At 51.7% G+C, this 26561-nt stretch overlaps 11 protein-coding genes and 1 non-coding gene across 12 annotated transcripts; 5 read left to right on the top strand and 7 right to left on the bottom strand.

The window, feature by feature from the left end:
* Positions 1-126: 126 nt before the first annotated feature.
* Positions 127-1153, bottom strand: BO80DRAFT_450150 (uncharacterized protein; the record flags this gene model as incomplete). Its single annotated transcript, XM_025721792.1, has 2 exons — positions 127-1039; positions 1104-1153. The coding sequence occupies 2 exons, from the start codon at positions 1151-1153 to the stop codon at positions 127-129; spliced, it is 963 nt and encodes a 320-aa protein (XP_025569829.1).
* A 1554-nt stretch (positions 1154-2707) lies between these two features.
* On the top strand, positions 2708-3682 carry BO80DRAFT_393807 (DUF1772 domain-containing protein). The gene is made up of 2 exons (XM_025717270.1): positions 2708-2906; positions 2977-3682. Exons 1-2 carry the CDS (start codon positions 2807-2809, stop codon positions 3441-3443), a joined length of 567 nt encoding a protein of 188 aa, XP_025569828.1. The 5' UTR covers positions 2708-2806; the 3' UTR covers positions 3444-3682.
* Positions 3683-4299: 617 nt separating this feature from the next.
* Positions 4300-6280, top strand: BO80DRAFT_418793 (uncharacterized protein). Its single transcript, XM_025718282.1, has 3 exons — positions 4300-4985; positions 5032-5213; positions 5263-6280. The coding sequence occupies exons 1-3, from the start codon at positions 4335-4337 to the stop codon at positions 6140-6142; spliced, it is 1713 nt and encodes a 570-aa protein (XP_025569827.1). The 5' UTR covers positions 4300-4334; the 3' UTR covers positions 6143-6280.
* A 942-nt stretch (positions 6281-7222) lies between these two features.
* BO80DRAFT_439345 (NAD(P)-binding protein) lies at positions 7223-8438 on the top strand (the record flags this gene model as incomplete). The annotated part of the gene is made up of 4 exons (XM_025721077.1): positions 7223-7742; positions 7804-7863; positions 7916-8008; positions 8089-8438. 4 exons carry the CDS (start codon positions 7223-7225, stop codon positions 8436-8438), a joined length of 1023 nt encoding a protein of 340 aa, XP_025569826.1.
* An 899-nt stretch (positions 8439-9337) lies between these two features.
* Positions 9338-10203, bottom strand: BO80DRAFT_439344 (uncharacterized protein; the record flags this gene model as incomplete). The annotated part of the gene is made up of 4 exons (XM_025721076.1): positions 9338-9525; positions 9686-9895; positions 9957-10079; positions 10143-10203. 4 exons carry the CDS (start codon positions 10201-10203, stop codon positions 9338-9340), a joined length of 582 nt encoding a protein of 193 aa, XP_025569825.1.
* Positions 10204-10306: 103 nt separating this feature from the next.
* BO80DRAFT_t295 lies at positions 10307-10396 on the top strand. The gene has a single exon. It is a non-coding gene; the product is annotated as a tRNA-Asp (tRNA).
* A 1763-nt stretch (positions 10397-12159) lies between these two features.
* On the bottom strand, positions 12160-17222 carry BO80DRAFT_418786 (uncharacterized protein). The gene is made up of 2 exons (XM_025718280.1): positions 15459-17222; positions 12160-15411 (listed from the first exon to the last, which is right to left on the bottom strand). Exons 1-2 carry the CDS (start codon positions 17190-17192, stop codon positions 12253-12255), a joined length of 4893 nt encoding a protein of 1630 aa, XP_025569824.1. The 5' UTR covers positions 17193-17222; the 3' UTR covers positions 12160-12252.
* Positions 17223-17737: 515 nt separating this feature from the next.
* Positions 17738-19556, bottom strand: BO80DRAFT_368585 (acetyl-CoA synthetase-like protein; the record flags this gene model as incomplete). The annotated part of the gene is made up of 3 exons (XM_025716345.1): positions 17738-18107; positions 18168-19286; positions 19336-19556. 3 exons carry the CDS (start codon positions 19554-19556, stop codon positions 17738-17740), a joined length of 1710 nt encoding a protein of 569 aa, XP_025569823.1.
* Positions 19557-19913: 357 nt separating this feature from the next.
* Positions 19914-22457, bottom strand: BO80DRAFT_261458 (aromatic amino acid ammonia-lyase). Its single transcript, XM_025714745.1, has 3 exons — positions 22040-22457; positions 21872-21978; positions 19914-21811 (listed from the first exon to the last, which is right to left on the bottom strand). The coding sequence occupies exons 1-3, from the start codon at positions 22177-22179 to the stop codon at positions 19965-19967; spliced, it is 2094 nt and encodes a 697-aa protein (XP_025569822.1). The 5' UTR covers positions 22180-22457; the 3' UTR covers positions 19914-19964.
* Positions 22458-22735: 278 nt separating this feature from the next.
* On the bottom strand, positions 22736-23618 carry BO80DRAFT_450144 (thioesterase domain-containing protein; the record flags this gene model as incomplete). Its single annotated transcript, XM_025721791.1, has 3 exons — positions 22736-22798; positions 22847-23298; positions 23363-23618. The coding sequence occupies 3 exons, from the start codon at positions 23616-23618 to the stop codon at positions 22736-22738; spliced, it is 771 nt and encodes a 256-aa protein (XP_025569821.1).
* Positions 23619-24139: 521 nt separating this feature from the next.
* Positions 24140-24442, bottom strand: BO80DRAFT_368639 (methyltransferase type 12; the record flags this gene model as incomplete). Its single annotated transcript, XM_025716348.1, has 1 exon — positions 24140-24442. One exon carries the CDS (start codon positions 24440-24442, stop codon positions 24140-24142), a length of 303 nt encoding a protein of 100 aa, XP_025569820.1.
* An 890-nt stretch (positions 24443-25332) lies between these two features.
* Positions 25333-26384, top strand: BO80DRAFT_429803 (isochorismatase hydrolase). The gene is made up of 2 exons (XM_025720566.1): positions 25333-25947; positions 26021-26384. The coding sequence occupies exons 1-2, from the start codon at positions 25644-25646 to the stop codon at positions 26323-26325; spliced, it is 609 nt and encodes a 202-aa protein (XP_025569819.1). The 5' UTR covers positions 25333-25643; the 3' UTR covers positions 26326-26384.
* Positions 26385-26561: the final 177 nt, after the last annotated feature.

Below are 26561 nucleotides of genomic sequence, written 5' to 3'. Positions count from 1 at the left end.
CCATAACCCAGAAACCCAGAGAGAAGAGAAGTCACCATCGCCAATAAACAAAAGAAGAAAAAAAAAAAAAAAAAAAAAAAAAAAAAAAAAAAAAAAAAAAAAAAAAAAAAAAAAAAAACAGAAAAATCACAACCACCCCTCCGCCCTCCCAACATAAACCCCCAACGTCAAAATAACCGTATAGACCTCCTCCTCCCCCAACCCCAATCCCACCACCTCATTTAGCACCCGTCTCTGCCTCCCCTCCCACCCCCCAATCCTTAACCCCTTTTTCTCCAGCCCAGCCAGCCCCGTCCATTTCTTCCCGCCACTATTAATGCAGAACACAAACCGGGGATTCTCCTCCGCTGCTGTCCCCGTTCCTTTTTCCTCGCAAGCCTTTCCATTATTGGCCGTAGTTGTGGAGGTATTGGTGTTCGCATCGGAGTCCGTTGATCCCGACGCCGCCGAGACGGGCCTCCGCCCTCCGGGAGTGCGTTTTCTCCATTCGAGGGTTGTGGTGGTGGTGGTGGTGGTGGTGGTGGTTCCGTCCTTGGCGGACGTACTAGTGAATTTATATCCCTTGGGGGATTTGCTCACGTGGTAGGATTGTTGGGTGGAGGGGAAGAAGATTTCATCTGTGCTCCCTGTTGCTGATAGTTCTGTGGGATTGGTTTCTTGGTGTTGAGTCTGTTGATTTTGCTGTCGTTTACATGATGATGATGATGATGACGAAGAAAAGTAGATGACCCCCGCGGTGGTGGGGTAGTTTTCCGATTTCGGGATTGCGGTAGTTTCCCCAGATTGCGCGGCAGGAGGCAGGTCAGTGTACGCGTCACTCTGCAAGATGTAGATATCGCGGGCGTGGAGTTTGCGGGGACATTTGGGGAGATGTTTTCCCTGGATGGGGGGCTGGTAGATGTCGTGGATGGGGAGGACGCGGTGGGAGGTGGAGGAGAGTTGTTGGATTTGGAGCAGGAGACGTGGGAGGAAGCGGAGACGGGGAGTGAATTTGGGAGGGGGGTGGGCGAGAGGGAATGTTTGGTAGGGGGTTTTGGATCTATACAGTTGGTCAGTTGTTGTTGTTGTTGTTTGGGTGGTGGTGGTGGGTGGTGTTGGTGTACCTCGTCTGGCTGGAGACAGAGCTCTCCGAGTCACTATATTGCGAAGACATGACTGATAGATATGGTATCTCTATATCAGAATGATACAAAAGATTGATTGAATCTTGAAAACCATCTATCCGGAAATCACCCACACTTATACCTTCACAAGGCATAAGTAAACTCGTACTCGTTCCCACGCACGGCCGCTGATCCCACACGAACGGGCATTTTCGTACACCACCCACCTACCCTGCAATGGAAAAAAAACCAAGCTTATTCTATTTTCATCATCTTGGCAAACCACTGGGCTGAAGCACCCGAAGAATCAGATTTCTGTTCTCCATCGGAGAATGCATCTCATTCGTTACCCAGGAATACTGTGGGGCGGGAGTATTGGGCAGATGCTCAGATTGGGGTGTCGGATACGGATACGATCGCTGCCGACGGAGGGGCGCCGATTTGCTGTCCTCCGTACGAGTACGACTGATTCAGCGTTTACCTATCTACCTACGGAGTACTTACCTATTTTACCCCTGGTCGGACCTTGGTTGGTATGCGGTCCGGACCTTGTGGTCGCTGCCGCGGTGACTCCGTGGAATAAATTCAACCTCCGTATTCGTTTCCGAGTGCTTCGGCGCCGGGGGCTTGGCTGGCTGAGGCGGTGTCGCCGATGCTCCGACTGATGGAGTGATAGCCACGTTGGCGAAGCGAAGGATGGGGCGGATTTCAAGGATTGTGGATGTGTCAGATGGGTGTCAGAATTGAACTGATTTGGATGCCTGTTTGGGAGTGCTGTGCGATGGCTGACTGCGACGGACGGGTGGTTGTCAGTGTCAGCCTTGTGTGGCTTACGTACGGAGGAGCGGGGCGGCTAACTTGAGGGTAGGTAGCCTTGCTGTGAGTTGGGGTTGAGGTTGGGGGTGAGAGGGGTGTTGATTTGATTATTTCAAGGATTGTGCTCTCTACTCTGTACTGCGATTCTGTGTGTTTTCATTGCCTGTATAGCTTTCTAGTCGTTTCTTTTGAGTAGCTTCGATTAATTTAGCATATGGCGTACTCCGTAGGGAGTGCCTCGATCGTGCTAATTCCGGTCGCTAGTTTAGGCTGGATTCTAGGGTTCTAAGAAGCATCAGATAAGAGCATCTACCTTCACACCTCGACCCAGCATAGACTGTAGCTGTCGAAATGGCAAGCGATCGCAAAAAAAAGCTTCTTGGGAATTAATAGGGAGTCCGCGACGCGTCGTGTTGATCTGATGTAGTGAATGTGTTTGTGAGTTACTGTTCAATTGCATCGTTGATTCCTTAGCTGTGAGCTAGAGTAAAAAGTACAGAAGAACAGGATGAATCAATATTTATGTCAAGACCCAGCCCTGGAACATCGAAGGTTCCATTCCATGTTCCATGGCAGGTTTGCATGCAGCCACCATAAATACCCGACTCCAAAACCCGAGCAGTCCACAAAACCCGCAAAACCCGAGCATCCACACCCCCCAACCAGTCATATTAAATATTTTCCACTAAGCTAACCGTGCCAGGAAGAAGTGGGTCACATAATCAGATGGCCTGACTGCAAAGTAGCACTCGTAGTGTAGCATTTTGATGTAAATCAATAGCCTTATCGCTGTGAAGAAATAAGCTCACCATTTCATCATCACTACTGACCCTCATATAAAGCTACCCTCCCTCCCGCTCCTCCTCCCACCAACTCCATACCATTCTATGCTGCATGCTGTAACCAAAATGCTCACAACCAACACCCTCCCCCCATCCTTCTGCATAGCCCAAGTCATCGGCCTCAGCGGAGCGGCCTGGCTTTCCGGTACATCCCCCCTCCCCAATACCCCACCCCAATACCCCCCACCAACATCTACTAAAAAAAATCTATATAGGAACAATCTACTCCCTATCCTACATCTCAATCCCCACCCTCCTCACCTCCCACCAAGAACACTCCATCCCCCTATCCACCATCACCAAACAATGGGCCATATTATACGAAACCGGGAAGAACCGCGTCCCGCCCATCGCCGTCCTCACCGCCTCCACATTCCTGTATCTGGCGTGGTCGACGAGAGCAAGTACCGCGCTGGCTGCGATCGCGCCGAGGGGCAGTTCGTCATTGTATACGGTTTCTGCGGCGTTGGTGCTGGCCATTATGCCGTTTACAGTGGGGGTGATGAAGGGGACGAATGATCGGTTGAAGGGGTGGGCGGGGCGGGGGGTCGTGGAGGGGAAGAATGGTGGGGAGGAGGAAGAGGTGGTGGGGTTGTTGAGGAGGTGGGCGGTGCTTAATGGGGTTAGGGCTTTGTGGCCGTTGATTGGGGGGATCGTGGGGTTGGTGGCGGGGCTGCCTTGATCTTCTTCTTATTCTTTCTTTTGGTGACTATTCCTTTTTCTATTCCGAAGTGGAGGGGTGTCTTATGGGTTGGTTGGAGTGGTTTATTGGGATGGCGTTATGGTGAACAATTTGAATTATCTGGGGCTAAGACCATGCTGTCGTGTTTGATGGAGCATCGCTACTCACTATTAAATGAAAATGCAGATTTCCGGCTGATTATGAACCTATGTTCGAAATATTGGCCAGCTGTAGATGCGAAGATAGGATGTGGATGTGTATATCCATTGTCATGCAGTTCTTATATACAGGACGCCCCGTTCTCCACCAATTCACCAACGCCGAAAGAACATGAGCTGTGGTCTTGATAACCCGGATCAAGATCTGTCTGTTACTGGTCATAATGATGCCAGTGATTTAGTATGGCGTTGATAATCACCTTACGGATAAGACGGTCAGCACGATGTTCAAGTGATGGAAAAACCTTCTTGCTAGGATTGTGATACCGTGGGGTAGAATCCCATGAATTGATGTTATATAAGGTTTCCATGTGATCAATTCTAATACTGAATAAGCTCTTTACGTGATTATCGAATGAGATCTACGTGATACTTGAATAATTCCGGAAATTATGGAACCCCCTCCTCTCCTAAAAGTCCCATAAATACCTAAAGTCCCCAACACACTTGGAAAGATTTAAAGATTATGCGAGGTATCAGGATTCTCTTACTTGATACACTAATATCTGACCATCAGAACAGAGACACTAGAACCTGCCTCACTATCACCGCTTATTCAGCGGATAAGCATAGTTACCGGTTCCGGTACTAATAAACTCCAACATTCCACCACATCAAGGGATAATATGCATCATTCACTCAATCTCACTTAGACTACGATTCAAGCCACATAATGGCAAGTTCAACCCCCCACAATGGCACCCTGCCATTCGACATCTCCGAATACCCGAAACTCACCCGAGAACAAGCCGGACATCTCCGCCACTTCTACAACCTCAGTTCCGCTATCGACGGGGACTGGCCACACATGGGCTCCCAGGAACCCGCACAAGAGTTCCTCGATGCCTATCGCTACCAACTAGCCACCATGGCCTACGCCTCAGCATTAGCTCACTACCACCGCATGCCCGCCATGCGCGGACTCTTCAAGCCATTAATCCGCCGCTTGATTCACAAGATGTTCCGCCGTGAAGTATGGGGATACTGGTACATCACCTCCCAATCCGGAGTGAGGCTGGACCCGGATCTAAAGGAGCTACGCAAGCCCTGGGCGAACCCGGTCATCCGCGAGAATATCATGTACAGTGGTCATTTGTTGCTAATGACTAGTCTGTATGCGATGTTGTTTGATGATGATGAGTTCGAGCGGCCCGGAAGTCTGACCTTTCACTGGAACCCGTTGTTCTGGGGCATGGGCCCGGAGACGTTCGAGTATGATAATCGCAGTTTGCAGCAGGCGATCGTGGATGAGATGGAACGGAATGGGTGGGTGGGGGTGTGCTGTGAGCCGAATTTGGTCTTTGTGGCTTGTAATCAGTTTCCGGTTCGTGGGAGGATTTCTGCTTGTTGGGTCTGGCTGATGGGAGTAGATTATTGCGATGCATCTTAATGATGCGCGGGATGGGACTAGCGTGGCGAAGGAGGTTCTGGGGAAGTATAGGCTCGCGCTGGAGCAAAAGGAGATGATTTCGCGGGAGGGTTTGTATAAGGACTGGATCAGCGTTAAACAGGGTCATCGTGCGACGCCTCATAGTATTGGATTGACTGCTTGGTAAGAGTCAAGGCACCAGCTGCTCTGCTCAACTAACATACATGCGCAGGGCGGCGGCATTCATGAACACCTGGAACTCGGGATTTGTCCGGGCAGGTTTCCCCCATCATGCCAAAGGATTCATCACCAACATTGACGGACAAGTCGAACTGCAGCATCCCATGGTCGCCGGTGCCTACCGTGCCGCCTTGAAGGGCGATCCAACTGAATCGCAGGACTCGGCGCAACTTCTGCAAGCCGCGCGGGAATCCTACAAGAAAAATCGATCGACCATCCTTTCCCCTTTCAAAGAACCGACATTCGGATATGTCGTCAAATGGCTATCGGAGCTGGGCAAAATTACGGAGCTCAACGGACTCCTAGCATACGCCGATAAGCATCTTCAGCCGACGTGGGAGTATGGCGGTCTTTATTACCCCCGGAATGATGTGGCGACGGATGAGGACGGCCGCTGGACGCATATGGATCCCTTCACTGGAAACTCTGCAATCGGCTATGCACGATTAAATGTTGAGAATGGGCAGAAGATTATGATGGACGCACCGTGGACGACAAAGTCTTTGGCGAACCGTCCGTATGTGGATGGGTTAGACTTGTCGCAGGGTGTCGATTGTCTGCGAGGAGTGTGGGATCCGCATCGCGCGGCACTGATTCTCACTTTCCGGGAATGGACGGGTCAAGGAGCGAAAGTTGCTTTCGACGTGAAGAATCTTCCCTCGGGTCGCTGGAAGGTGCATACTTCGCAAGGAGGCCGCACGACGCATGAGCTGTTGAAAGGCGGACAGATTGCTGTAGCCACGACCCTTGATGGCTGTGAGGAGGTGGATATCGTGGTCACTCGGACTTGTGATCGTTCTAGCGGCTTGGATGCAGAAACGCTCTTTTTCTTGTTGGGCCTGGATATGCCGCATGGGAGGGGTCTTTGTTGAACTTCTGTACTGACCTATAATTTGGCCAAGTATGATTTTGATATGACAATTTTCGGGGCACAAGTAGAGGTTACTTCCGTCATTCATAATTACGGCATCACAGTTACAGACTTCTTGTGATTTCATTGAAGCTTCCGCTCCCAGCGTTTTCGAGTTTGGCTACTTGGAATGAATCCTCCTTGCCTTCTGGTCCGGACTCCGCTTTTGTTATTCGTGCCCCTCAACTCAAAGAATCGCTATGGAATCTCACAATCTAGCTTGTTCTAATATCCGAACCTATTCCATTTTAGTATATAAAGTACTGTCAAATGTTGACAGTTGCCCCTTTTGTAAGAAACAACCCCCATGCGAGATATAGGATTTAAGAGCAGGAAGAGTCTACGCATAGCGTCACCGACCACTAAAGTGACCACTTTGCACACAACCTTGGATGTCTTAACCCCATCAGCCAGGACTGCTTTATCGAAAAACTAAAGAAAGGGGAAAAGATAAAAACATACAACAGAAGATGCGTTGCTACTTTAGTTATCTGTAGATTGATTCGGGGCGCTCTCGGCGTCCTAGTAGACCCCTTTAATATATTGTATTACTGAGACGGGTTGACCCGGACAGCTAAGCTAACCAGATGTGAAGTTTTAATCTTATTCTTATTCAGAATCTGTATGTCTTATCTTTCTTCTCGTTTTTGCTCCTCTTTCAAACTTATACTGCTATTATAGTGGTATAATCAGTACGTTTATAAGCCTATTAGTTTACTCCCATCTTCTTGGCCTTTTTAATTATTCCTAATTTCAGTCAAGTACTGAGTGGTCAAATGTTGATGTATCTAACATCGTGCATCAGGTGATCACTGACTATATTGGAGGTTGTATAACCGGAGGAATATCACTCCGAGTCTTCGACAAACTCTCCGAATTGGTAATACATACCTTGTCCACGGTACTTCCGGATCCAGTACTAGGTACTAGCATCTAGTATCAGAGAGAGCGAATATAAAGCTACTTGGGACTCTGATTTCCTTCCATGTCACATCAGCCCTGTTCATCTCATTTATTTTCTGCGAATCTGGCACAGCATACAATGTCGACCACCGCCCCCTCTCTTATAGTCGTCACCGGAGCCACCGGCAACCAAGGAGGCGGCGTCGTCCGCGCGCTGCTGGCCTCCAAAACCCCAGCCGGAGGTCTCTGGCATGTCCGGGGTCTCACACGAGACCCCAATTCCACCAAGGCGCAGAAATTCCTAGCCGACAATCAGACCATCGACAACCGTCTTTCCCTCATCACGGGGCATGTATACGACCAATCTTCCCTTGAGAACGCATTCGCAGGCGCACATGGCGTGTTTGCCGTGACATCCGAGACCCAGACGGGCAGGATTCTAGAAAACGAAGAGGAGATGAAACATGAGATTGACGCCGGGCGGAATATGGTCCTGGCGGCGGAAGCGTGTCGCGTCAGACACTTTGTCTTTAGCAGTTTGCCGGATATGGTTGAGGCAACGGGGGGTCGGTATCCGAATATTTATCATATGAATAATAAGCATGAGGTTGAGAAAATTGCGAGGGAACGGCTGAGTGGGGTGACGTGCCTTATTCCAGGTTTGTCCTCAGCAGCCGCGCCATCCGGTATCGGGGTATAGATGTGCGTGTTTACTGATAGCGAGCTGCGCAGGGTTCTTTTATACGAACCTGAGATGGCCTCATTATTCGGACCGTCGATGTAAGTTTCCCTCAGATATCTGGACATGTACAGACTAATGTGGTGATCATAGCGGACGGAGTCGTTCGATTCCGTATCCCCATCCCAGGTGGCCAGGTTGCCCAGTGGACTGATCCGATCCATGACATGGGGATTTTTGCAGCGAGTACGTCTATCTTTCCGAACTGGATAACACAGCGACCCATAGAGCTTGAAGCACAACTGACATGACGCCTCATTGTATAGAAGTGTTCAACCTGGGCGTCGAAAAAACCCATGGAAAGACCTACCTTGTGCTAAGCCCTCGTGTCACACCAGATGACATGGTGACAACATTCACCAAAGTCACTGGCCAGCCCGCAATTCACGACCCGATATCTGCCGAGGAATTCGGGGAGCTGACGGCTCCCTTTGTCGGACCAGCGTTCAAGCAAGATGCCCAGGACATGATGGAATGGGCTGCGGTGGCGCCAGCCGATAGGATTTGTTACGGGGCCTTTACTGAGGATCAGGACCGCTCGTTCGAGGAGCTAGGTCTGAAGGCCTCCTCTTTTGAGGAGTGGCTTCGCCGTAGTGGCTGGACGGGTCCTGCGTGAGGGTTGGAGTTGAGCGATTACATGTATATCTTACATGCCACAACAGGACACTCTGAGGTCCATAAATGAAGAATATGTCCATATAAACTGGTCTACGCGATCAGAATCAATATGCGACCGTGGAAACATCGCTTAACAGTATCCCATCCTCACTACACCACAGCAGCATCTCCCATAACCGCCTAGTATCATTTCCACACCAAATCACAGCATAGTGCACCTATCCCCTACCCAAGAACCCCAACAAAGCACTACAGATTCAAACGTCTACACCCTACACTCCCCCGACCACCACCAGTCTACACAGCATATCAATCAAGCCTCATCAGCCCCACAGATTTAGCCATGCGCAAATCACAGAGGTGCATTAGCGCCATTGCAACCCATGGTCCGTGCACACTTAGAGCCATCCCAGGTAGAGGTGCATTCGTGTCTTTGAAACTGTTGGTCTGTGCGCGTGTTACTGAGTGGATGGGTGGATGTTGCGGCATCTTATACAGAGTATGGAGTATGGAGTACGGAGTACTGAGAGGAATATGAGGACTATATGGGTGGGTGCGAGTGCATGCTTGCCGCAGTTGATCTTGAGTCTCTGGGGGGGATGTGTTTGGTGGTAGGTAGAGCTGAGGATAATTTCGGATGTATGCTTACCGCAGTTGACATCCCCTCCATGTAGGAGATCTGATTGGTGCTAGGCATAGCTCTAGTAGGTCTGCGGGTGTATGCTTGCCGCAGTTGACATCCCAGATGTAGAATCAATATGATTGGATAGGTATAATCCTAGTAGAGCTCCATCGGATGTATGCTCACCGCAGTTAGCATCCCGCCCATGGAACAGATGTGATTGGCGCAGGCCGTGCAGCCTAGGATTCCATGGGCGGATGTATGGAAACCGCAATTCATATCCCAGATATTGAATCAGTGTGATTGGGCAAGTACAGCTCGTGTACAAGGCCATCGAGTGTATGCATACCGCAGTTAACATCTCCTCCATACCCCCAAGATGATTGGTGCAGGTCCTGCAGCTCTGGGACAGACTGATCGGATACATGGATACCGCAATTGACATCTCCTCTGTGCAGGAGGTCTGATTGGTAGAGTGGTACAGGGTAAAACTCTCATGTAACATTAAGATGACTTGATCGGAAGCATGCTTGCCGCACTTAACATCTCCTTTCTGCAAGGGTTCTGATTGGAGGTAGCTACAGCTTTAGTGCAACACTCGGAAGCATGATGACCGCAATTACCATCCAGGATATAGAAGAAATCTGATTGGTGGTGAAGTGCAGGGTCTAGCTTGAGAGTAACTCTGTTGGATGTATGCTTGCCGCAGTTGACATCTCCTCTGTACATTGAACATGATTGGTAGAGATGCACACCCTGAATACTAAGCTGCTGGTCGGATACATGGATACCGCAGTTGACATCTCGCCTGGGGAAGAGATCTAATTGGCGGACTGGAGCAGATCCCGCATGTACTCCATACTACTCCGTAGAGTGAAATCATCGGATACATACATACCGCAGTTGACATCTCACACCCAGAAGAACTCTGATTGGCTGAGATGCACAATCCCTGCTGCTTAGAGCAGCTTTCGGCTGCATAGATACCGCAGTTGACATCTCCCGCATGGAACAAATCTGATTGGTAGAGAGATCCCTGCATTTTTAGACTTTTTCGGCTGCATGCTTGCCGCGGCTTACCTTCCCCCTGTTTCAGTCCTTTGAGAAACTTTGTCGGATACATGCAACCCGCAGTTGACATCTCGTCCGTAGAGCATATCTTATTGGTGGTTATATGGAGGGATCGTCATTCTGAGGTAGTCTTACTTTCAAGTATGCTTATTGCGAAATTCTCAAACATCAAATCCTCGATGGTCTAACGGTCATGATTTCCGCTTGTCAATCCCATTCAGGAACAAGCGCGGGAGACCTGGGTTCGACTCCCAGTCGGGGAGAATCTTTTTTGTTTTTTTTTTTGGGCCGTACGGCATCGCCTGCGGGTAGACTCGCTCGGATCTCTGCCCTGAACTCTACCCGCGAGTACCGTGGTTTCCCCAGCCTTACGGGCTCTGACCCATAGTAGCCGGCCCTGCCCCTGACACACTGCGCCAGCACATCACAGTGGGAGGAGCGTCCAGTTAATTTGTCTCTATGCACCTCGAAAGGACCCAGAGATTCTAGTAGGCGCCCGTATTTGAATACTATTACCCACTACTAAGAAATGCGACCGTGGGAATATCATGTGGCACTACTCCATCGGGCCCAGAACTTTAACACCTGTGGCTTTCTATGCATGCTAGCTAACATATATATCTCGCCACATGAAGACTATAGGGAGGTCCGAAAGACCCAACCTTGAGGACTCTGCTCCAAGAGGGGGCCTTAGGTAGGCATCTATTCCCAGCGACGAATGTGATGCCCAGCTGGCATGATCAGACAGTGCTATGTGGAAGGAACAGAGTTATGCTGCAGTAGAATACCTCTAGCAGTGTTAGAACGACTCCATCGCATGTCTACATGCCGCAGTTGACATCTCGTCTCCAGAAGATATATGATTGGTAGATGAGCTGCATCCCTGCATGTGAAGCGACTCCATCTAGTCCACGGTCGGATGTCTGGATACCGCAGTTGACATCTCACCTCTAGTAGAGATACGATTGGTAGATAGACTGCACCCCTGCAAGTTTAGAGCGACTTGATCGGAAGTCGGGATACCGCACTTCCCACCGACTAGCCAACAATTGGGTGATAGATAGGTGCGGTCCATGCCGGCTTATCGCCTACCTGCTTACCGCAGTTGACATCTCACCTCTCAGAGGAATATAATTGGTAGAGGGACTGCACCCCTGCAAGTTTAGAGCGGCTTCATCGGAAGTCTGAATACCGCACTTCCCACCCATTAATGAATAGAAGGTGGTAGATGCAGTCCAGGCGGACTTGTCGCTTGCTTGCTTGCCGCAGTTGACATCTCGACTCCCGGAGAAATATAATTGGTTGCTAGGCGTTGATCCCTGCAGCTTGAGAGCGACATCATCGGAAGTCTGGATACCGCAGTTGACATCTCCCCCGTATAACCGGTCTGATTGGTAGCAAGCACACCCTAGAGCCACTGTGCATCGGATACCTGGATACCGCACTTCAGTCTTCACACCTTTGGAAACGATCATTGGGTAGTAGATGTAATCCAACAGCCCAACTCCATAGAGCACCTCATCGGATACCTACATACCGCAATTACCATCTACCCTCAAGAAGAGCCCTGATTGGACGCTATATTTAGAACACCTTCTCGGAGGCATCGATACCGTAGCTCACACCCAAGAAAACAATTGGTTGGTAGATATAATCCCTGCTGTTTTAGAGCAACTCCATCGGATGTCCAGATACCGCACCCTCCCATGTTCAAAGAATCTCATTGGTGGGCTAGGCACAGGATCCAAAGTTTTAGAGCAGCCTTGCCTGAAGTGCATTAGTGGTTTTATCTGTTGGTCCGTGCATGGTTGAGGTGCATAAATAATTCGCTCTAGTGATGCAGTGTGGTCTGTGCTCTTAATGAGGCTCTTTGACGATAGGGATCTGGTTGGTGGATTGGATGCTGACCCACAGGTTAGAGCCATCTTAGGTAGAGGTGCATTAGTGCCTGGTTAATGGGCCCACTGACTTGGTCCGTGCAGGGTTGAGGTGCATATGGAAATGGCTCTAGTGAGTGACATGTGGTCTGTGCTTTGTTGAGGTGCATGCGCATATTGCTACCATGCATGAGAGTGAAACAAGTGGCTTGTGAGTCTAAATGTGTCTGAACGTGGCTGAATCACCGCAGTACTAATTTCCTCGCCACATCTCCATTAGTCCTCCATCCAACCTCTCGCACGCACTCCACAGGACTGGCTTTCCACTCTGCCAACATACTCAAGACGTCTGGATTCCGATGCCATTTATATCGCTCCAGTTGATCCAGGAGGAACTCGGCAATGTCCACTCTCATGAATTGTGTGAACGGGTTTGGCGTGGTTTCGAGATCCCGTCCGATTGCCAGCATGCATGCGCATACATCCGCTTCCTTTATTCCCTCCACAAGTGCATCCTTGAATTCACTGCCATATGCAATGTAGGAAGGGCCTTGGACGTGCTCGTCAAGGAGACGGATGATAGAGCTTGCAAATCCCTCGTATCGATCTTTCGCTGACGGATTCAGCTGCGGGTAGGGAAGTAGGTGTATCTGCATCTGGAATGGGGTCGGGAGAATTGGAGGGCTACGGGCTGGATTCTTCATCCATCCTTCAGTCCGCAGACCTTCAGCATACTCCACGATCCTGCGGCCCAAGGGATGTAAGGAGGGCTCGTTGGGGAGATCTAGACCATCGATATCGCGTAACAATGTTAGGCTTGATACACGAAGGTTACAGTCGTTATCGAAATGGAACGGGTTACGAATAGCAATGGCAGCCCGCCGAAATAACTCATCTGCAACATCTTGCTTGGTGATTCCAGCGGGAATCCTGGATTGTTGATCTCCCTTGAGGAACCTGCGGAAACTGACACGGTTCTGCAACGTGTAGTTCCCAGAGGATAATCTCGACCAGTGACTGGCTGCGTTGGTACCGCGCCATGGGCTATCAGGCGAGTTCAGTTTGTCATTCATGGCTTCGTGCTCAACGAAAAAGAGGTATGCGCATGCAGATATGCGGTCCTCGAGGAGAAATGATTTAGGGAGGTACAGAATCTTCCACGCCTCGGAAAGCTTCTTCGTCAACTCGTGATCGAAAGGCCCGATATTCTCAGCGGAAGGTCCTTCGGGTACGGATCCAACCTGCCGAATAAACGCACGCATCCACCGACTATGCTGCCGACCCAGCTCCTGGACCAGAAGCATGACAGCTGTTTGGAAGTAGTCTCCGAGATAGCTTTGCGGAAGTTTATCGGGGGCAATTTCGGTGAATAAGCTCAGGAGTGGCCGATCTTCATTGACTTCCGGAAGATCACCGCCTCGCTCTGCCTCCAACCACTGCTCTTCGGACGTATGGATCCTCTCGTTTGGCTGGGCGGCAGCGTGCGTCCAAGACTTGAAGAGCTGATATGGCGCACGGTTGCCGCTGTTGGTGATGGTGACATGCAAGAGTGCCTTGCAGGTCGCCACTCGTACGTCGATTTGTCGACTAACCTCAAATAGGGAGCGTAAGATGTTGATCTGAGATGCCATCGAAATAAAATCACTCGGTGCTACCAACTGAGCTAGCATTTTGACTGTGGTGATTTTAACGAGGCTCTTCTCCGCAGCCTTTTGCTTCTCCAGTGACCCCAAGATAAAATCAGAGAACTCCTGTAGCATTGTTTCGGCACTATCATGGTCCAAGACCCTTCCAAGAGAGAAGGTCAAGGCATTTCGATGTCTCGATGATGCATCGGGAAGCTCCTGGACGACTTTCAACCCAAGATCAACCGCCAACATGGGCTGGTCTGACTTCTGAAGCAATTGCAAGACACGGAATGCGCATCGCTCCACTAGAGGATAGTTGGAGGAGGTGTTTGGAAGCTGGAGCAGAGACTGCTGAAACGCGGCTCCCAGGGAATAGAGAATAGAGGAGGGTACAATGACCAGTAGCCTTTCGAGGAGAACAAAGGCAGCATCCACAGCCATTTCAGAGTCATCAATGGCGGACAAAAAGCTGCCACTCAATTGTACTGCTGGGTATCGCACGTAGGAGCTCGATTGAGGGAAAGCTTGGCATAAGATGGGTTGCCGGTATTCAACCTGTTGCTCCACAAATAGAAGGGCAGATGTCACGAGAGCATCTTGAGTAGAGAGGGGATACGTTGCAAAGTTTTCTCCCGACGACCAGAGTTCAATGAGATCCGTGTCTGTAGTCTTCCATGGTTCCGGTGGGAAATCATAATCGTCCCAGTCTTCAAGGGTGATATCCTCCTTGGCGGCGCTAAAGCGATATTGGAGTGTCGTAACGGAACGAGACTGTGTGTCATAAGTCTCTGCTGACCTGGGATCCCACTCTACAGCATGGCAACGGGAAGGATCAAGAACGATCGGGGATACTCGAGGGGCTCGGCGAAGTCTATTCCGTAGTTTGGGCAAGCTTCTTGATCGAGACAAGTCGACAAACCAATCTCTCAATGTCTCCAGATGCCCAATGTTGGATGGTATCGAGTCACTGTAGTGTTTCCAAGCGTGTTCGGCTCTGGTCGCCCTGTGAGAACCATTCCCAACATATGACCGGATGGCAAACGTGAGACTATCAGCGAACAAGCCGAGAACTTGCCTCTCATCGCGGATCTGGTGTGCGGCAGTGTTGGGATTGCTGAAGACAACGCCCTTCAACCGAGCAGAAACAAATGGAGCAGCACCTTCGTTCGCTAGTGCTGCCGATGCCCATTCCTCGGACGGCAAAAGGTACTGAATGGGTAGCCCGTCTGGCCATCCATCCTCCGGAGTTGCCAGCTTTGGCCCCCGTTGCGAACGCTCTTGTGTCCAGAGTCGGTCTCGCTGACTGGCCAATAGGTCCAAGAAAGCCAAAACGCCTTTCCACGGTCTTGGTGGACATGCCATATTGTCAAGTGCACCACCCAGACCGCTCCATCCCAGCCTTTCGCGTCCCTTACATATTCCGGCCTTTTCATAATCCAGAATGACTGGCACTAGGGATTCGAGCAAGACTCCAACGAGCTGATCCTCGTCACCTACACCAAGGTAGAAAAGACTCTTGAGCTTGTTGATTCGTCGCTCCACGACAGAGCGGATCAGTTGTCGCAGATCCAAATCCTGTCCCTTCTTGTATGATGGTTGTCGCAACATCTGTAGCGCAGCCTTAATGTGATAGGCGAGCACCGAGTTGGCTGCCTTTGTCACTTCCTCGAGCTTTTCGAGAGATGGATAGGAGTGATGAGGCAGCTCAACGACGGATAGCACAAGCGCTGCATCATCCGAGTACATGCACCTAGCCAATGGCTTGCTTGTGTTCTAGATGGGTCAGTATCGCAAATCACTGACGGATTGAGTAGACCTACCGGATCGTGTGCAAAGCGACTTGTCCACTGCGCAGCTTCCCGATAAACAAAGACTGACCTACTCATGAGGGCCGTCTCGATGGCTTTTGTGGCCCAGTTCAGCCTTTCTTTCTGATCTCGAGCCCTCTCTGCTCTCAGTCTGCAATCGGCAACCACCGAGAACGCCAATGGACTCCCCTCACATCGAGGATTCCTGGATTCCCATTCCACCTCACATAGGCTTTCATTAAACCAAGCCAGGTCATCCTTCCAATTGACCCACGGTTCTTTCCGTGTGTCACATTCCAATGCATCCCCGCCCTCCCGTAAGCTCCGAACCCGCCGAAACATACTTCTGGAATCAGCCTCCGTGAGGCTGAGGAGGAAATATGCACTCCACGGCAAGAGCGCTGTCTCTTTGCTGGAAGGATTCGGGGAATGAACATCAATATCGATATTGCAGTGGTGGCGGTAGATTAACCTTGTCAAGGGCAGTCGTGCCTCCGGGGGGATACTGTCCATGTAGGGACGGAAAGCCTGGCGAAGCATGTACGAGAACGAGCCATAGGAGTCAATCTCGTTCGTAACGCTTGAAAGCGCTCCTATGAGTGTGGCTTCCAATCTCGTCTTGTGTATAGCTTGCGGTCGAGAGGGGTGCGATAATTGTCGTTGACGTTCTGCGGGTGAGATATCAGCCTTGATCGAGGCATCAGGAAATGCCGCAGTGGCCCACAACCGAACCACCAGAGCCAAGAGGGGTCTCCATTGCCCTAGTATGGTTCTTAGCTTGTCCTTGGCTGCCATGATAGATTCGAGAAAGACAAGGATGTCAGAAAAGTCGGCCTTGGAGCGAATTGCCCCTTCTATCCCAGCCGCAAAACATTCTAGAAGGCGTTCCTCAGAATAATTCTGTGGTGGATAGGCTTGGAAAGATTTTACAAAATCCAGCCCAAAACCAAGTACTCCTGGCACTAGTAATTTGCTAGGATAGCCTCCAGAACCATGATAAGGCCTCAAGGATCGGGTAATTTGTAATAAAATATCGCTGTTTAACAAACTCTCGCGTACATGCGGGTGTACAGAGACACCACGGGCAGCCACCCGTCGAAGGAAAATTTCCCGGCATTTGGAGAGTTGAAGAAGGATTTCATCCACGGGGAGTTCGTCCGCGTGCCTGTTCGACAACGCCTTGGCAAGAAACGCATCGCGACAACCCCAAAAAAGCGGAACCAGGGCGCGAAGCAGCGGCCGACCTGCCACGATTGGGCTCTGGTCTGCTATCAACCCGGGGATCAAGAGATCCACTAGTTCTTCCACGGCTTGTGATCGAACGTCGTCTTTCATTGCTGAGCCACCAATGACCTTGGCCAAAGCCCGGACCTCGTTGACACTGACATGATCAAAGATCTGCTTCAATCCGGGAGTCCCGCCAACTGCGTCCCAGCCTTGTGTTTGCCATGCGGGGGAATTGAGTGCAACCTTGAAACTGCTTATTCCCGCCAGGCGAACGCCGCGGGAGGCTTTGTCCAGGAGGGCAAGACGGAGGAGGAATGGGTGTCGCTCAGATGCAATTGTCAGCCATACCTTGTAGATCTGTGGAATGAGGCCACCGCTGTAGACGTAGCTCCGGAGAGCAGCATTGACCTGAGTTGCCCATGATTCCGAATCATTTGCTGTAACGAGAGAATGGAAGTAGGATGCTGCGTCGGGGAAAGTCAGTCGGAAGAGATCAGAGCGGAAGCTGAAGTCTGACATTCTTGCCGAGCAACTTTGGAGAGAGAAAATAATAAGGTGTGAGAGAAAGAAAGAGAGAGAAAGAAGGAGAGGGAGAGGCTCAAGGTATGATAATAAGCAAGCCAGCCGTCAGACCAACCGGTCGCGGCTAAACCTGTTAGGGATGCCGACGTCTGCCCGGGGCGCTTCTCAGTTCTCAGCCTTGCGCTGTGGGTTTCTTGTTCTGCCCGCCTCCACCCCACCGCTCAGCCACCAGCTCAGCGGCTTGGTGTGTGGACTCTGCACGCAAGAGCTGTGAGAAATACTACGAAGGAAGCCCCAGAAACCATTCAGTGATAAAAGGTCTGGTCTGCTTTCCTGTCTCTACTTCTCGGATACCGCGACATGACAAGGCTGACTGATGTTATGAATTCAACCCACATTATTCGCAGATGAACACCGCCGTATCGGTTGGTGGGGCGCCATAGTAGGGGATAGTGCTTATCCAAAAAGGTACATTTCAAATGTTATGACCACGTGCTCAGCGAATTCAGGCTTACAGAAGGTTCCATCAATGACCCCCCCAGTTAAACCACGACCGACGCTCTAGCATTGCCTCCCACAGCACCCTTAACACGGAACCTCTCCAGCAGCCCCGCCAACGCATCCCGTCGCTCATTCATACTGGCCAGTTTCCCTCGCTGGATCTTCCCACTGACTGTACGTGGGATCCGATCAACAAAAAACACCCCCCCATCCAGCGCCTTGTATCCCGCCAGTCGATGGCGCACAAACGAATACACCTCCTCAGACGAGAGCTTGGCTCCCGCCGCCCGTACTACGTACGCGCGAGGGGCCTCTGAACCATCTGGAAGCCGAATTCCCATGACGGCCACGTCCCTGATTCGCGTGTCTTGGAGGAGCACCGCTTCCAGTTCTGCTGGGCAGACCTGATACCTAACAGAGCATAATATTGTTAGCATGCCACGGCCGATACTGGGCACAAGAAGAACCTACCCTCGTACTTTGATTAACTCCTTGGTCCGACCAACGATGAAATACTCCCCATTCTTGACATATGCCAAGTCACCCGTGTCGAACCATCCTTCACCATCGATCATAACCTCACTACGTCCCAAGTATCCCGTGAACAGACCAGCACCTCTCACATACAACTGCCCCGACACTTCATCAACCTCAACCCGAGATGCACCAGAAACGAGTTTCGCCTCCCAGCCCGGAGTGACTGGGCCAATGCTACCCAGATCACCTTGTCCCAGTCTTCCTTGGGAGGGGTAGCGGTGCTGAAAGACGACCCCACATTCTGTCATCCCCCAGACTTGTCCTGCGCAGGCGTCCGGGTGCAGGAGATCCTGGAAGGTGGTCATGGAGGCGCGGTTGATGGGGGCGCCCGCTACTCCAATGTAATGGAGGGAACTGAGCATGGATTTCGGCTCCAGGAAATCGGGGGCTTGGTTGAGCATATGCACCATGACAGGGACGAGGTAGGTTTCGCTGATCTTGTGGCGGTGCACGGTGGAGAGAAAGAGGGGCAGTTCAAACTCGCGGAGGATGTAAAGGGGGTGGCCGTAGCGGAGGGGGAAGAGATGCGTCCAGAGGGAGCTGAAGAGATGGAAGATGGGGAGGGAGATGAGACGCGTTACGTTATAGGATGGAGAATGAGTTATGGAGGCGTGCTGAGCAATGAGAGAGCGATGGGAGAGCACGGCGGCTTTGGGGAGACCTGTAGTGCCACTGGTCGAGTAAAGGGCTGCTGGGGTGGAAGCTGCACTGGATGAATCAGGGATGAGGAGTGGGGGTGAGGTGCCATGGGAGAGGAGGGAGAGAACATTGGTATTGTTTGTCTTGTGAGGAGGAGTCGGGGACTGGGTGTGGGCAAAGCGAATGGTATCGACGAGAGTGATATCGTCAAGGAGGAGAACATGATCGAGGGAAAGGTGGTGCTTGTCAGCAACAGTGGTCACCGTCGGAAATGCCTGAGACTCTGTGATGATCCACTTGGGCTGGGTGAGTCCAACGACATGGTCCAACTCGTGCCCCTGGCTATGAGGATTAGAGCCCATGTAGACTCCCCCAGCGTCGATGATGGCGAGAAAAGAGGGCCGTGTAGAGAACCTGAAGGGAAGGGAAAAAGGTAAGAAAGGGCTGGAGTCAAGATGAGGACAGACGTATGTTGTTTCCCATATGGACCAAGACACAATCGCCGGGTTGCATGGCATTTGCTTTGAACCCGGCAATCAGAGAGTGCACCAGGAACCGGAACTGGGTGGCATTGAGGGATAGAGAGGGCTCATGTGCATCGATAAACAAGGGCTCGCATGGGTCGTACTCTGCCTGAGCCTCCAAGGCGAAGGTGACCACGTCACGAGAGAGGGGAGTGTTCATGGAAGATAAGAGGGGTGAGGAGCAGCAGGGTGAAAAGCAGGACGAAAAGAAAAGGTCTTGGAGCAGCATGGCTTCTTATAGCATGCCTCCCGGAAGTAAGCCGGGGCTTACGGAGTAAAGGAACGCCGGCGGCATCGCCGTATGGGTGCAAACGCCTTTCAAACAACCCGGAGCTCGCCAACTACTAGACAGTCCTTCGACTTACCCTCACACTCTCCATCACCATCGCTGCCTCATTGCCTCCTTGATCCCGACAGTCAAGTGGTGTCGGACTACGTTCCCTTCAGGACATCACTGGCAGTGTAACACTGCAACTCCAGCCGTCCTCGACGATTGAGATGAAATCTGGTGACTTCCCTGGCCGTGTTTATGGCAGAATCCTGGTATATTCGGTTTATACAATGACACTTACTGTTTGAATGCACCCAGGATAGTCCCATTCAACGTCCCATCGCGCAGCGCTTCATACACAATTGATATCCAACCCCCAACCGTCTTCTTCACTCTTCCATTGATCATCTCCGGTAAGTCACCATTAGCCGCCGAGGGATGCTCAATAAAGCCCTGGTGGAACGGGATTCCCAGCTCATGTCGAATGCTTGTGTAGATTGCCTTAGTCCCCACTCCGAGATAGTCAGCAGTGGGTGGTGAAGCGCAGAATTCGGCGAGCACCTCTCGGTAAACAGCCTCCAGCTTCAGGATATTGACAGTCTTCCATGCGTTGATGGCCGAAAACAAGTGGGAATCTTGGCGATTGGGTGACACCAGGTCTCCGAAGAAGACGGGAAGGGACGCCTCGACCACACGCTGACAACGATCACGCAGGTCGAGTCGCGAAGTTGATGGCCAGGAGCTCTGGATCGTCTCAAACAAGCGTTGTGATAAACTTTCGATCTCACATGGTTCGAGCACCTGTTCGAAGGCTTCCTTTGTGGTTTCTGTGATGGTCTGTAGGAGTCTCTGGAAGAAGCTGAGCTGAAGCACGCGCAGATCTAGTGCTTGGCACGCAACATAAAGGGAACACGCTCCCATAATCGAGACAATATCGACTGCTTTCATGGTATATCGTGCTGAGAGGAAGGCCAGAGAGTTCAGGGCCTGGTTCTGCATCTCTGCGGTCTGCACGTGCGTGCTGACCGGATTCGCCAGATATGCCAGTTCAGACATATATGCGGCCATATTGATATCTACCCCTTTCATTGTGAAGGAAAGGCTAGGATCATCAGCGACTAAATTCGTGGGCAGACCATTGTTGAGAGTGGGATCGATCATCTCATTGCATTGAACGAACAACATCTTCCCAAACATCTGTAACGCCAACCGAGTCTTCTCCATCGCGGATGTGATTGAAGTTGCCTGGAAATTACCCCCCGTGTAGAAGGTCTTCGCGCCAGCGTCGATGAGAGGATTATCAGAGGTCGAGTTGAGCTCAACTGAAACTTGCCGATCCGCAAGCAGAAGATCTTCCAGTTGAGGTCCAATCCACTGACTGGCCGTCCGGAGGGAATAACGGTCCTGTACAAGCCCGGTCCTGGCTTGAGAAGCACTGCTTCCTCTAACAAGTCGAGAACCTCTCAGAACTGACAGTATATTCTCTGCTGCTTCAATTTGGCCTGCGTGAGGACGGACTTGGGCGATAAATGGATGAAAGCTCTCTGCGCTTCCTTGAATGGCCTCAACTGTGAGAGCGGTGACTGCCTGGGCAAGTACAGCTAGCTGATGTGCTTCATAGAGCACCAGGCCGGCCAGAGCACCAGAAGCGGCCGTGCCATTGACGAGGCCGAGGGCTTCTTTTGGTCCCAGCGTGACTGCTTTAGCACCCACGGCTTGCAGCGCGTTTTGAGCGGTGATGGTCTGATGGTCACCAACACGCACGAATATCTCCGGACTCCCTTCAATGGCTCCAACAATATATGCGAGTGGCATCAAGTCACCCGACGCGGAGATAGTTCCTCGGAGGGGAATCACGGGGGTAATATCCTCGCGAAGCAGCCGTATGATTGCGCTAATAGCTGACACGGACACGGCCGAGTGTCCTCGGGCCACTGAATTGCTTCGGACAAGCATGGTGGCTTTTACCCACTCTGAAGGCATCGAGTGTGGCTCTAGACCCTGCGTATTGGGTTGCGAACCTTTGCTCTTTGTATCGGACTCGGTAAGAATGCCACTTTGAAGGAGCTGAAGTAGAGAGCTCTGCAAGGTGGTGGTCTGGTTTGTTCGGGAATCTGCACTTCCGCCAAAGCCAGTGTTTACCCCTTTTGCAATTTAGTTGGTCAGCATCTGGCTCCATGTCCGATGCCATGTGGGAAGCTCACCGTAAATATGGTTCCCATCGCGAATCAGTTCCGTCAGAGCTAACACACTATCATTGATGGCATCGATCGTCTCCGATTTGTCAGTGAGGCGAGGCTGGCAGCCGTACCTACGATGACTGTTACTCTCATTCACGGGGTAGGCAATCGATGATCGCTGATTTGGCTCACCTGGCTACCGCGACAACACCGGCAAGAGTGAGACTATTACCATCAATTTCGAGCTCTCCATCCTGGAGGACCCTTTGTAAGTCGCTCCAGTGTGCGGCTGTTGCCTCCAGGTGGCCTTCTGGAATGTATTTGTTAAGCATGGCAAAGTATAGGGCAGAGACAGATCAGTCAGCCTGCATTTCTTCCAGGCGTCGGTTTTGCGTCCTGCCAAGGCTATATATATCTATTCTTTACTTAGTGTCCTTAGTCGGGGCTAGCTAAGTTGGGCAAAACACGAGACGCCCCGGAAAATCGTCGGAGCTGTCGCAGTTTAGATAGGTCACATTGGACGAAGAGAAAAGCGCCTCGGCTCGTTCAATTGCCACCAGCTGAAGATACACCCGATTGTGGCGGAATTGGCTAGGCTGGAGCTAAACTAGCATGTCTCAGAAAAAGAAACCCTCCCGGCCTCCCGGCCCGGTATTGCTGTCCCTATTGGACCTATCTAGTATGTACTCCGTACATCACACCCAATTTTGGCATAGTTAATGTAACGCAATTTATATGATAGGCTTCATTTCCACCACTCGATGCTCCACCGGTCCATTGTTCAAGTCGGCCCGTCTTCTTCAGGGATCTGGGCCCTTGGCGGGTGATCGACGGCAAGCTCGATCCATTGGGGTAACACTATCTTGTCAATCACTTGAGGTTACGGATCTACTCATGCGATGGCGCCAATATCGCACACGCCTCGCGGATTTGAGCCGCTGCTTGGTCACTCTGCAGCAATAGTCAGCGAGATCGATATAGGGGCCAGGGAAAACAGACATGGGGGTCATCAAACAGGGTAAAATGATTTCCCGGAATTTCCAAGCAGGTTTGGATGAAGCTTATGTCGTACTCTTCCCACCCCAGATAAGATGAACCCCTCACAAGGTCGATGTAGTGGGGAGTCGTCTCGGGGTCAAGATGCACCGGATCAGCCGCCCGCACGAGCACGGCCGGAGGCGGTCCGGATGCAAACCGTGGAGGCCGCCAGTCACGCTGCATCTCATGGGCATGCAGGATGCACTGCTGCGCCTGGGTCCACCGGGTCTCAGTCATCTGGGTTGGCAGCTGAAAGCTGGCAGCTACCTCGGCGATCGTCCGTGGGTACTGGTCGGTGACAGTGCGCGTCGGGAAGACGGTGTCAATCATGACCACACCACGCACCGAGTATTGGGGGAGTTGCATGAGTCGGGAGGCAACTTCTAAAGCCACACAGCCACCAAGCGACCACCCTTCAGACCAGCGGGTCAGAATTAGCGCGCGACACTCTGCGCTGGAAGCCAGATGACGACGTACCTCCTAAGATGACGTTCCCCGAGCCAATGACCGACCGAAGCAAGTGCGCATAGACAACACCCATCTCACGAATACCATGGCTCCATTTCCCTCCCCGATCGAAATGGGTGTTGCCGATGGCATAGACCGGTCGGCGCAGATCCCCCAGGCAAAAGTACGGGAAGACGGTGCCTCCCGCATCATGGAAGAGAATCAGTGGGGTTGATGGTACGTCCGTCTCAGGCCCCACCTGGATCTGGCACGGATTCTGATCCATGTCGATCGATGGATTCGGGATTGTCATGGATCATGGCGATGGACCAGGCAGCAAAGGCTGGCCTTCTTATCTCCACCCTCCCTGACATCATGGCCGACGTGCGAAAAATAAACCCGCTTTCCGGCGCTAACCTCAGGGCTATTGATCCGATGACTGAAGAAACCGACAGATCGGCGCGCCGACATGATCCGTGATCCGTCCGACAATCGATTGAACCCTGACACACCCAGTGAGTTGGGCTGCTGTTCCCGGGGTTGACTCTCTAGCACAGGCACCAGTTCACGTGGCACTAAGGCCAGGGGGGCATTGCCATCCCCAGTCTATCAGTCGCTTGTGTGAGAGGTGTGGCCTCGAGCCCGTGACATGATGATCAAATCGGATCAACCAGTGCCAAGAATGCCGAACTGGACCAGAAGAAGACAAATTTCATGGGATTCAATACCAAAGGCCAATTTCCTTGAAAACAGTCTTCAATACTATGTTGAGACTGAACGTGGAACACCAGGATCTAAGGTACACATCTAGGCCAATCTGGGTTTACGAGCCCGGAAAAGCAGCACCACCCCCACAACATGGGTTTCAACTTCCTCGAACTCATTTTCCAGCGCCTTCACCAAAACATCCGGGCTGTCGTCCTTATTTCCAAATATCCCTTTCCAGTTGTAGAAGCGGATGGTCAAGCGTCCGAGCAAATTGTGGTGCGCTCCACGCCCAAGGACCGTGGTACCAAACAGGGTTCCTTCCGGCGTCAAGTGATGTTTCAAATGAGCGAACACAGTTGCCTTGCGATGGCATGGCGGTGGCAGGCAGTGCAGTAGGTACATCAACGAGATTGAGTCGAACTTGGGTGATCAGGTACCCATTAAGGTGCAGTTGCAGTCGGCGAGCAGCTTGGTGGAAGCGGCGGAGATCATCGCTACCGGGTTCCGCATCAAGCTGCGACGGAAGCTTCATCTGCCAATGGATGGCGAGCTGCCGGGTACGACCTTGCTGACGGAACTGGGGGTTGACTCGCTCGTGGCGGTCGATCTACGGGTTTGGTTTGTTAAGGGGCTGCAGTTGGACATGCCGGTGCTGCAGCTACTGGGGGGATCCTCTATTGATGCTCTGGCCCGAAGTGCGGCTGAGAGGTTGGACCCAGCCTTGTTGTCGCTAGAACAGGCGTAGATGAGGGTAGAACTATCTGTTGAGGGGTTGTCTGATGCATGTTCAACTCAGGTGACCGCACGTCTGTTGCGACATGTTGACCATAGCATCACTTCATGGCCCAAAAATGAGGAGAATGCACATTACTAATGGAGAGTCGGAAATCAGCGTACAATTCCTATTGAGTCGTGAGAACGCGGTCACAGCACAGGTGTAAGGGTGCATATTTATGTAAATATAGGTCCCCTCTATTGGCTGTCTTGGTGGCCTGTATCTACCACCAACATACGCATCATAACCAGATCACGAGCCCAAACACAATGACGTCTTGGACATATGATAGCCAAATAGCATTAACTCCAGATACTAAGCTCTGGTCTGCATTCTCTCTGGCCCTATGAGGGATACACAGTAGCGCTAAGCGCTTGGCCCGATGACTACCATCGTAGCGGGGCAGAGCGTCTCATGACGGCCGATCCCAAAATCAAGCCTTTGCCCCTCAATATCTCCCTCGGTACCAGATACTTAATCTCCCCGTTCCTGACCACCCAGATAAGCACCACCATCGGTACCAGGTACCCGCAGGTTCGCCCCGGAGAGGATCTCCGCCAGTAAGCGCGGGTGGTTGCCCCCGCCTGCCTTGCCCAGCCCAGCTCAGCCCAACGTTCCAGCTTTATCCTCCAGCTAATCCAACACGTGCGTCAGCCACCTACCTACCTGGCAGATCCCCCAGCTTACTTGCTATTTACTTTTCGTTTGAGCTCCCCCTTTCCTTCCCCTCCACACTTCACTCACCTCACATCTCACACCTCACATCACTCAATTTCCCACCTCAACAGCAATCAGTTAACCCCCCAAACAACAAAAGCAACACGAACCATGACCTCTCGAACCGCCCTCTTCATCACCGACCTGCAAACCGAACTCCTCACCTCCCCCGAAACCCGCATCCCCCACGCCGACCGCATCCTCACAGCGTCGACCGAAATCCTCACCACCGCGCGTTCCATCATCGACGCCCACCGCGACACGAACCGTCTCTCGCCCTCCCTCATTGTCTTCGTTCAACATGAAGAAAACCCTACTACCGGTGGCACGATGATCAAGGGCATCGAGCCGTGGGAATTACATTTCGCTCCTCGGGAGAGTGTAGAGGAGGAGATTGTCGTGGGGAAGAATATGGGTGCGTTCTTTATTTCTCTATCCATGAGAGGAAGGAGATGGAATAAGCTAATAACTGACAACGTTGGGAGCAGACGACCCATTCAAATCCAACCGAGGCCTAGCCCAAAAGCTCCGCAGCGCGGGCGTCACCGATATCGTGGTGCTTGGAGCGCAGAGTGAGAAGGGTGTGGAGGCGACGTGTACGGGGGCGTTGGCGGCCGGGTTCCGGGTTACTTTGTTGGCGGGCGCGCATTCGACGTATGATCGGGATGGGGAGGGGAAGATGGCGGTGGATATTGAAAGGGAGGTGGAGCGGAGGTTGTCGACGAGGGGGGCTAGGGTCGTGGGTTGGGAGAAGGCGGTTCGGGGTTGGGTGGAGAGGCAGAGGGTTGGTTGAATATCGTTTTAGGCAGATGTCTTATTCCAGTTCCTTAGTACAATATTATTAATGATTCCACACTCGAGCTCTCTGATTCTTTGACATTGTGTACGGAATACTCCGCCCTAGAAGGAATAGAAGGTAGTGGAGATGGGGTGCGGGAGTCCGTGCGCAACGCGGCAGAATGACTCCATCCGGTAGGCGGAACACTTTGACACGGTCTTTCGCGACTTCCAACCTCGCAAGTCCCAGCC

The sequence above is a fragment of the Aspergillus ibericus genome, assembly GCF_003184845.1.
Source record: "Aspergillus ibericus CBS 121593 unplaced genomic scaffold BO80scaffold_73, whole genome shotgun sequence".
In the NCBI taxonomy this organism is placed as follows: Eukaryota; Fungi; Ascomycota; class Eurotiomycetes; order Eurotiales; family Aspergillaceae; genus Aspergillus; species Aspergillus ibericus.
This window is presented reverse-complemented; position numbering and strand designations above follow the sequence as displayed.

Excerpts from the sequence above, each read along its gene's own strand:
- BO80DRAFT_393807 (XM_025717270.1), top strand. The coding sequence starts at position 2,807 with ATGCTGCATGCTGTAACCAAAATGCTCACAACCAACACCCTCCCCCCA. Across the intron at positions 2,907-2,976 it reads CGGAGCGGCCTGGCTTTCCG|GAACAATCTACTCCCTATCC; the intron begins GTACATCCCCCC and ends AAATCTATATAG.
- BO80DRAFT_418793 (XM_025718282.1), top strand. The coding sequence starts at position 4,335 with ATGGCAAGTTCAACCCCCCACAATGGCACCCTGCCATTCGACATCTCC. Across the intron at positions 4,986-5,031 it reads TGGCTTGTAATCAGTTTCCG|ATTATTGCGATGCATCTTAA; the intron begins GTTCGTGGGAGG and ends TGATGGGAGTAG. Across the intron at positions 5,214-5,262 it reads AGTATTGGATTGACTGCTTG|GGCGGCGGCATTCATGAACA; the intron begins GTAAGAGTCAAG and ends ATACATGCGCAG.
- BO80DRAFT_418786 (XM_025718280.1), bottom strand. The coding sequence starts at position 17,192 with ATGTCAGACTTCAGCTTCCGCTCTGATCTCTTCCGACTGACTTTCCCC. Across the intron at positions 15,412-15,458 it reads GTCGCTTTGCACACGATCCG|AACACAAGCAAGCCATTGGC; the intron begins GTAGGTCTACTC and ends TGACCCATCTAG.
- BO80DRAFT_429803 (XM_025720566.1), top strand. The coding sequence starts at position 25,644 with ATGACCTCTCGAACCGCCCTCTTCATCACCGACCTGCAAACCGAACTC. Across the intron at positions 25,948-26,020 it reads TGTCGTGGGGAAGAATATGG|ACGACCCATTCAAATCCAAC; the intron begins GTGCGTTCTTTA and ends CGTTGGGAGCAG.
- BO80DRAFT_261458 (XM_025714745.1), bottom strand. The coding sequence starts at position 22,179 with ATGCTTAACAAATACATTCCAGAAGGCCACCTGGAGGCAACAGCCGCA. Across the intron at positions 21,979-22,039 it reads GGTGTTGTCGCGGTAGCCAG|GTACGGCTGCCAGCCTCGCC; the intron begins GTGAGCCAAATC and ends CAGTCATCGTAG. Across the intron at positions 21,812-21,871 it reads CGATGGGAACCATATTTACG|GGGTAAACACTGGCTTTGGC; the intron begins GTGAGCTTCCCA and ends AAATTGCAAAAG.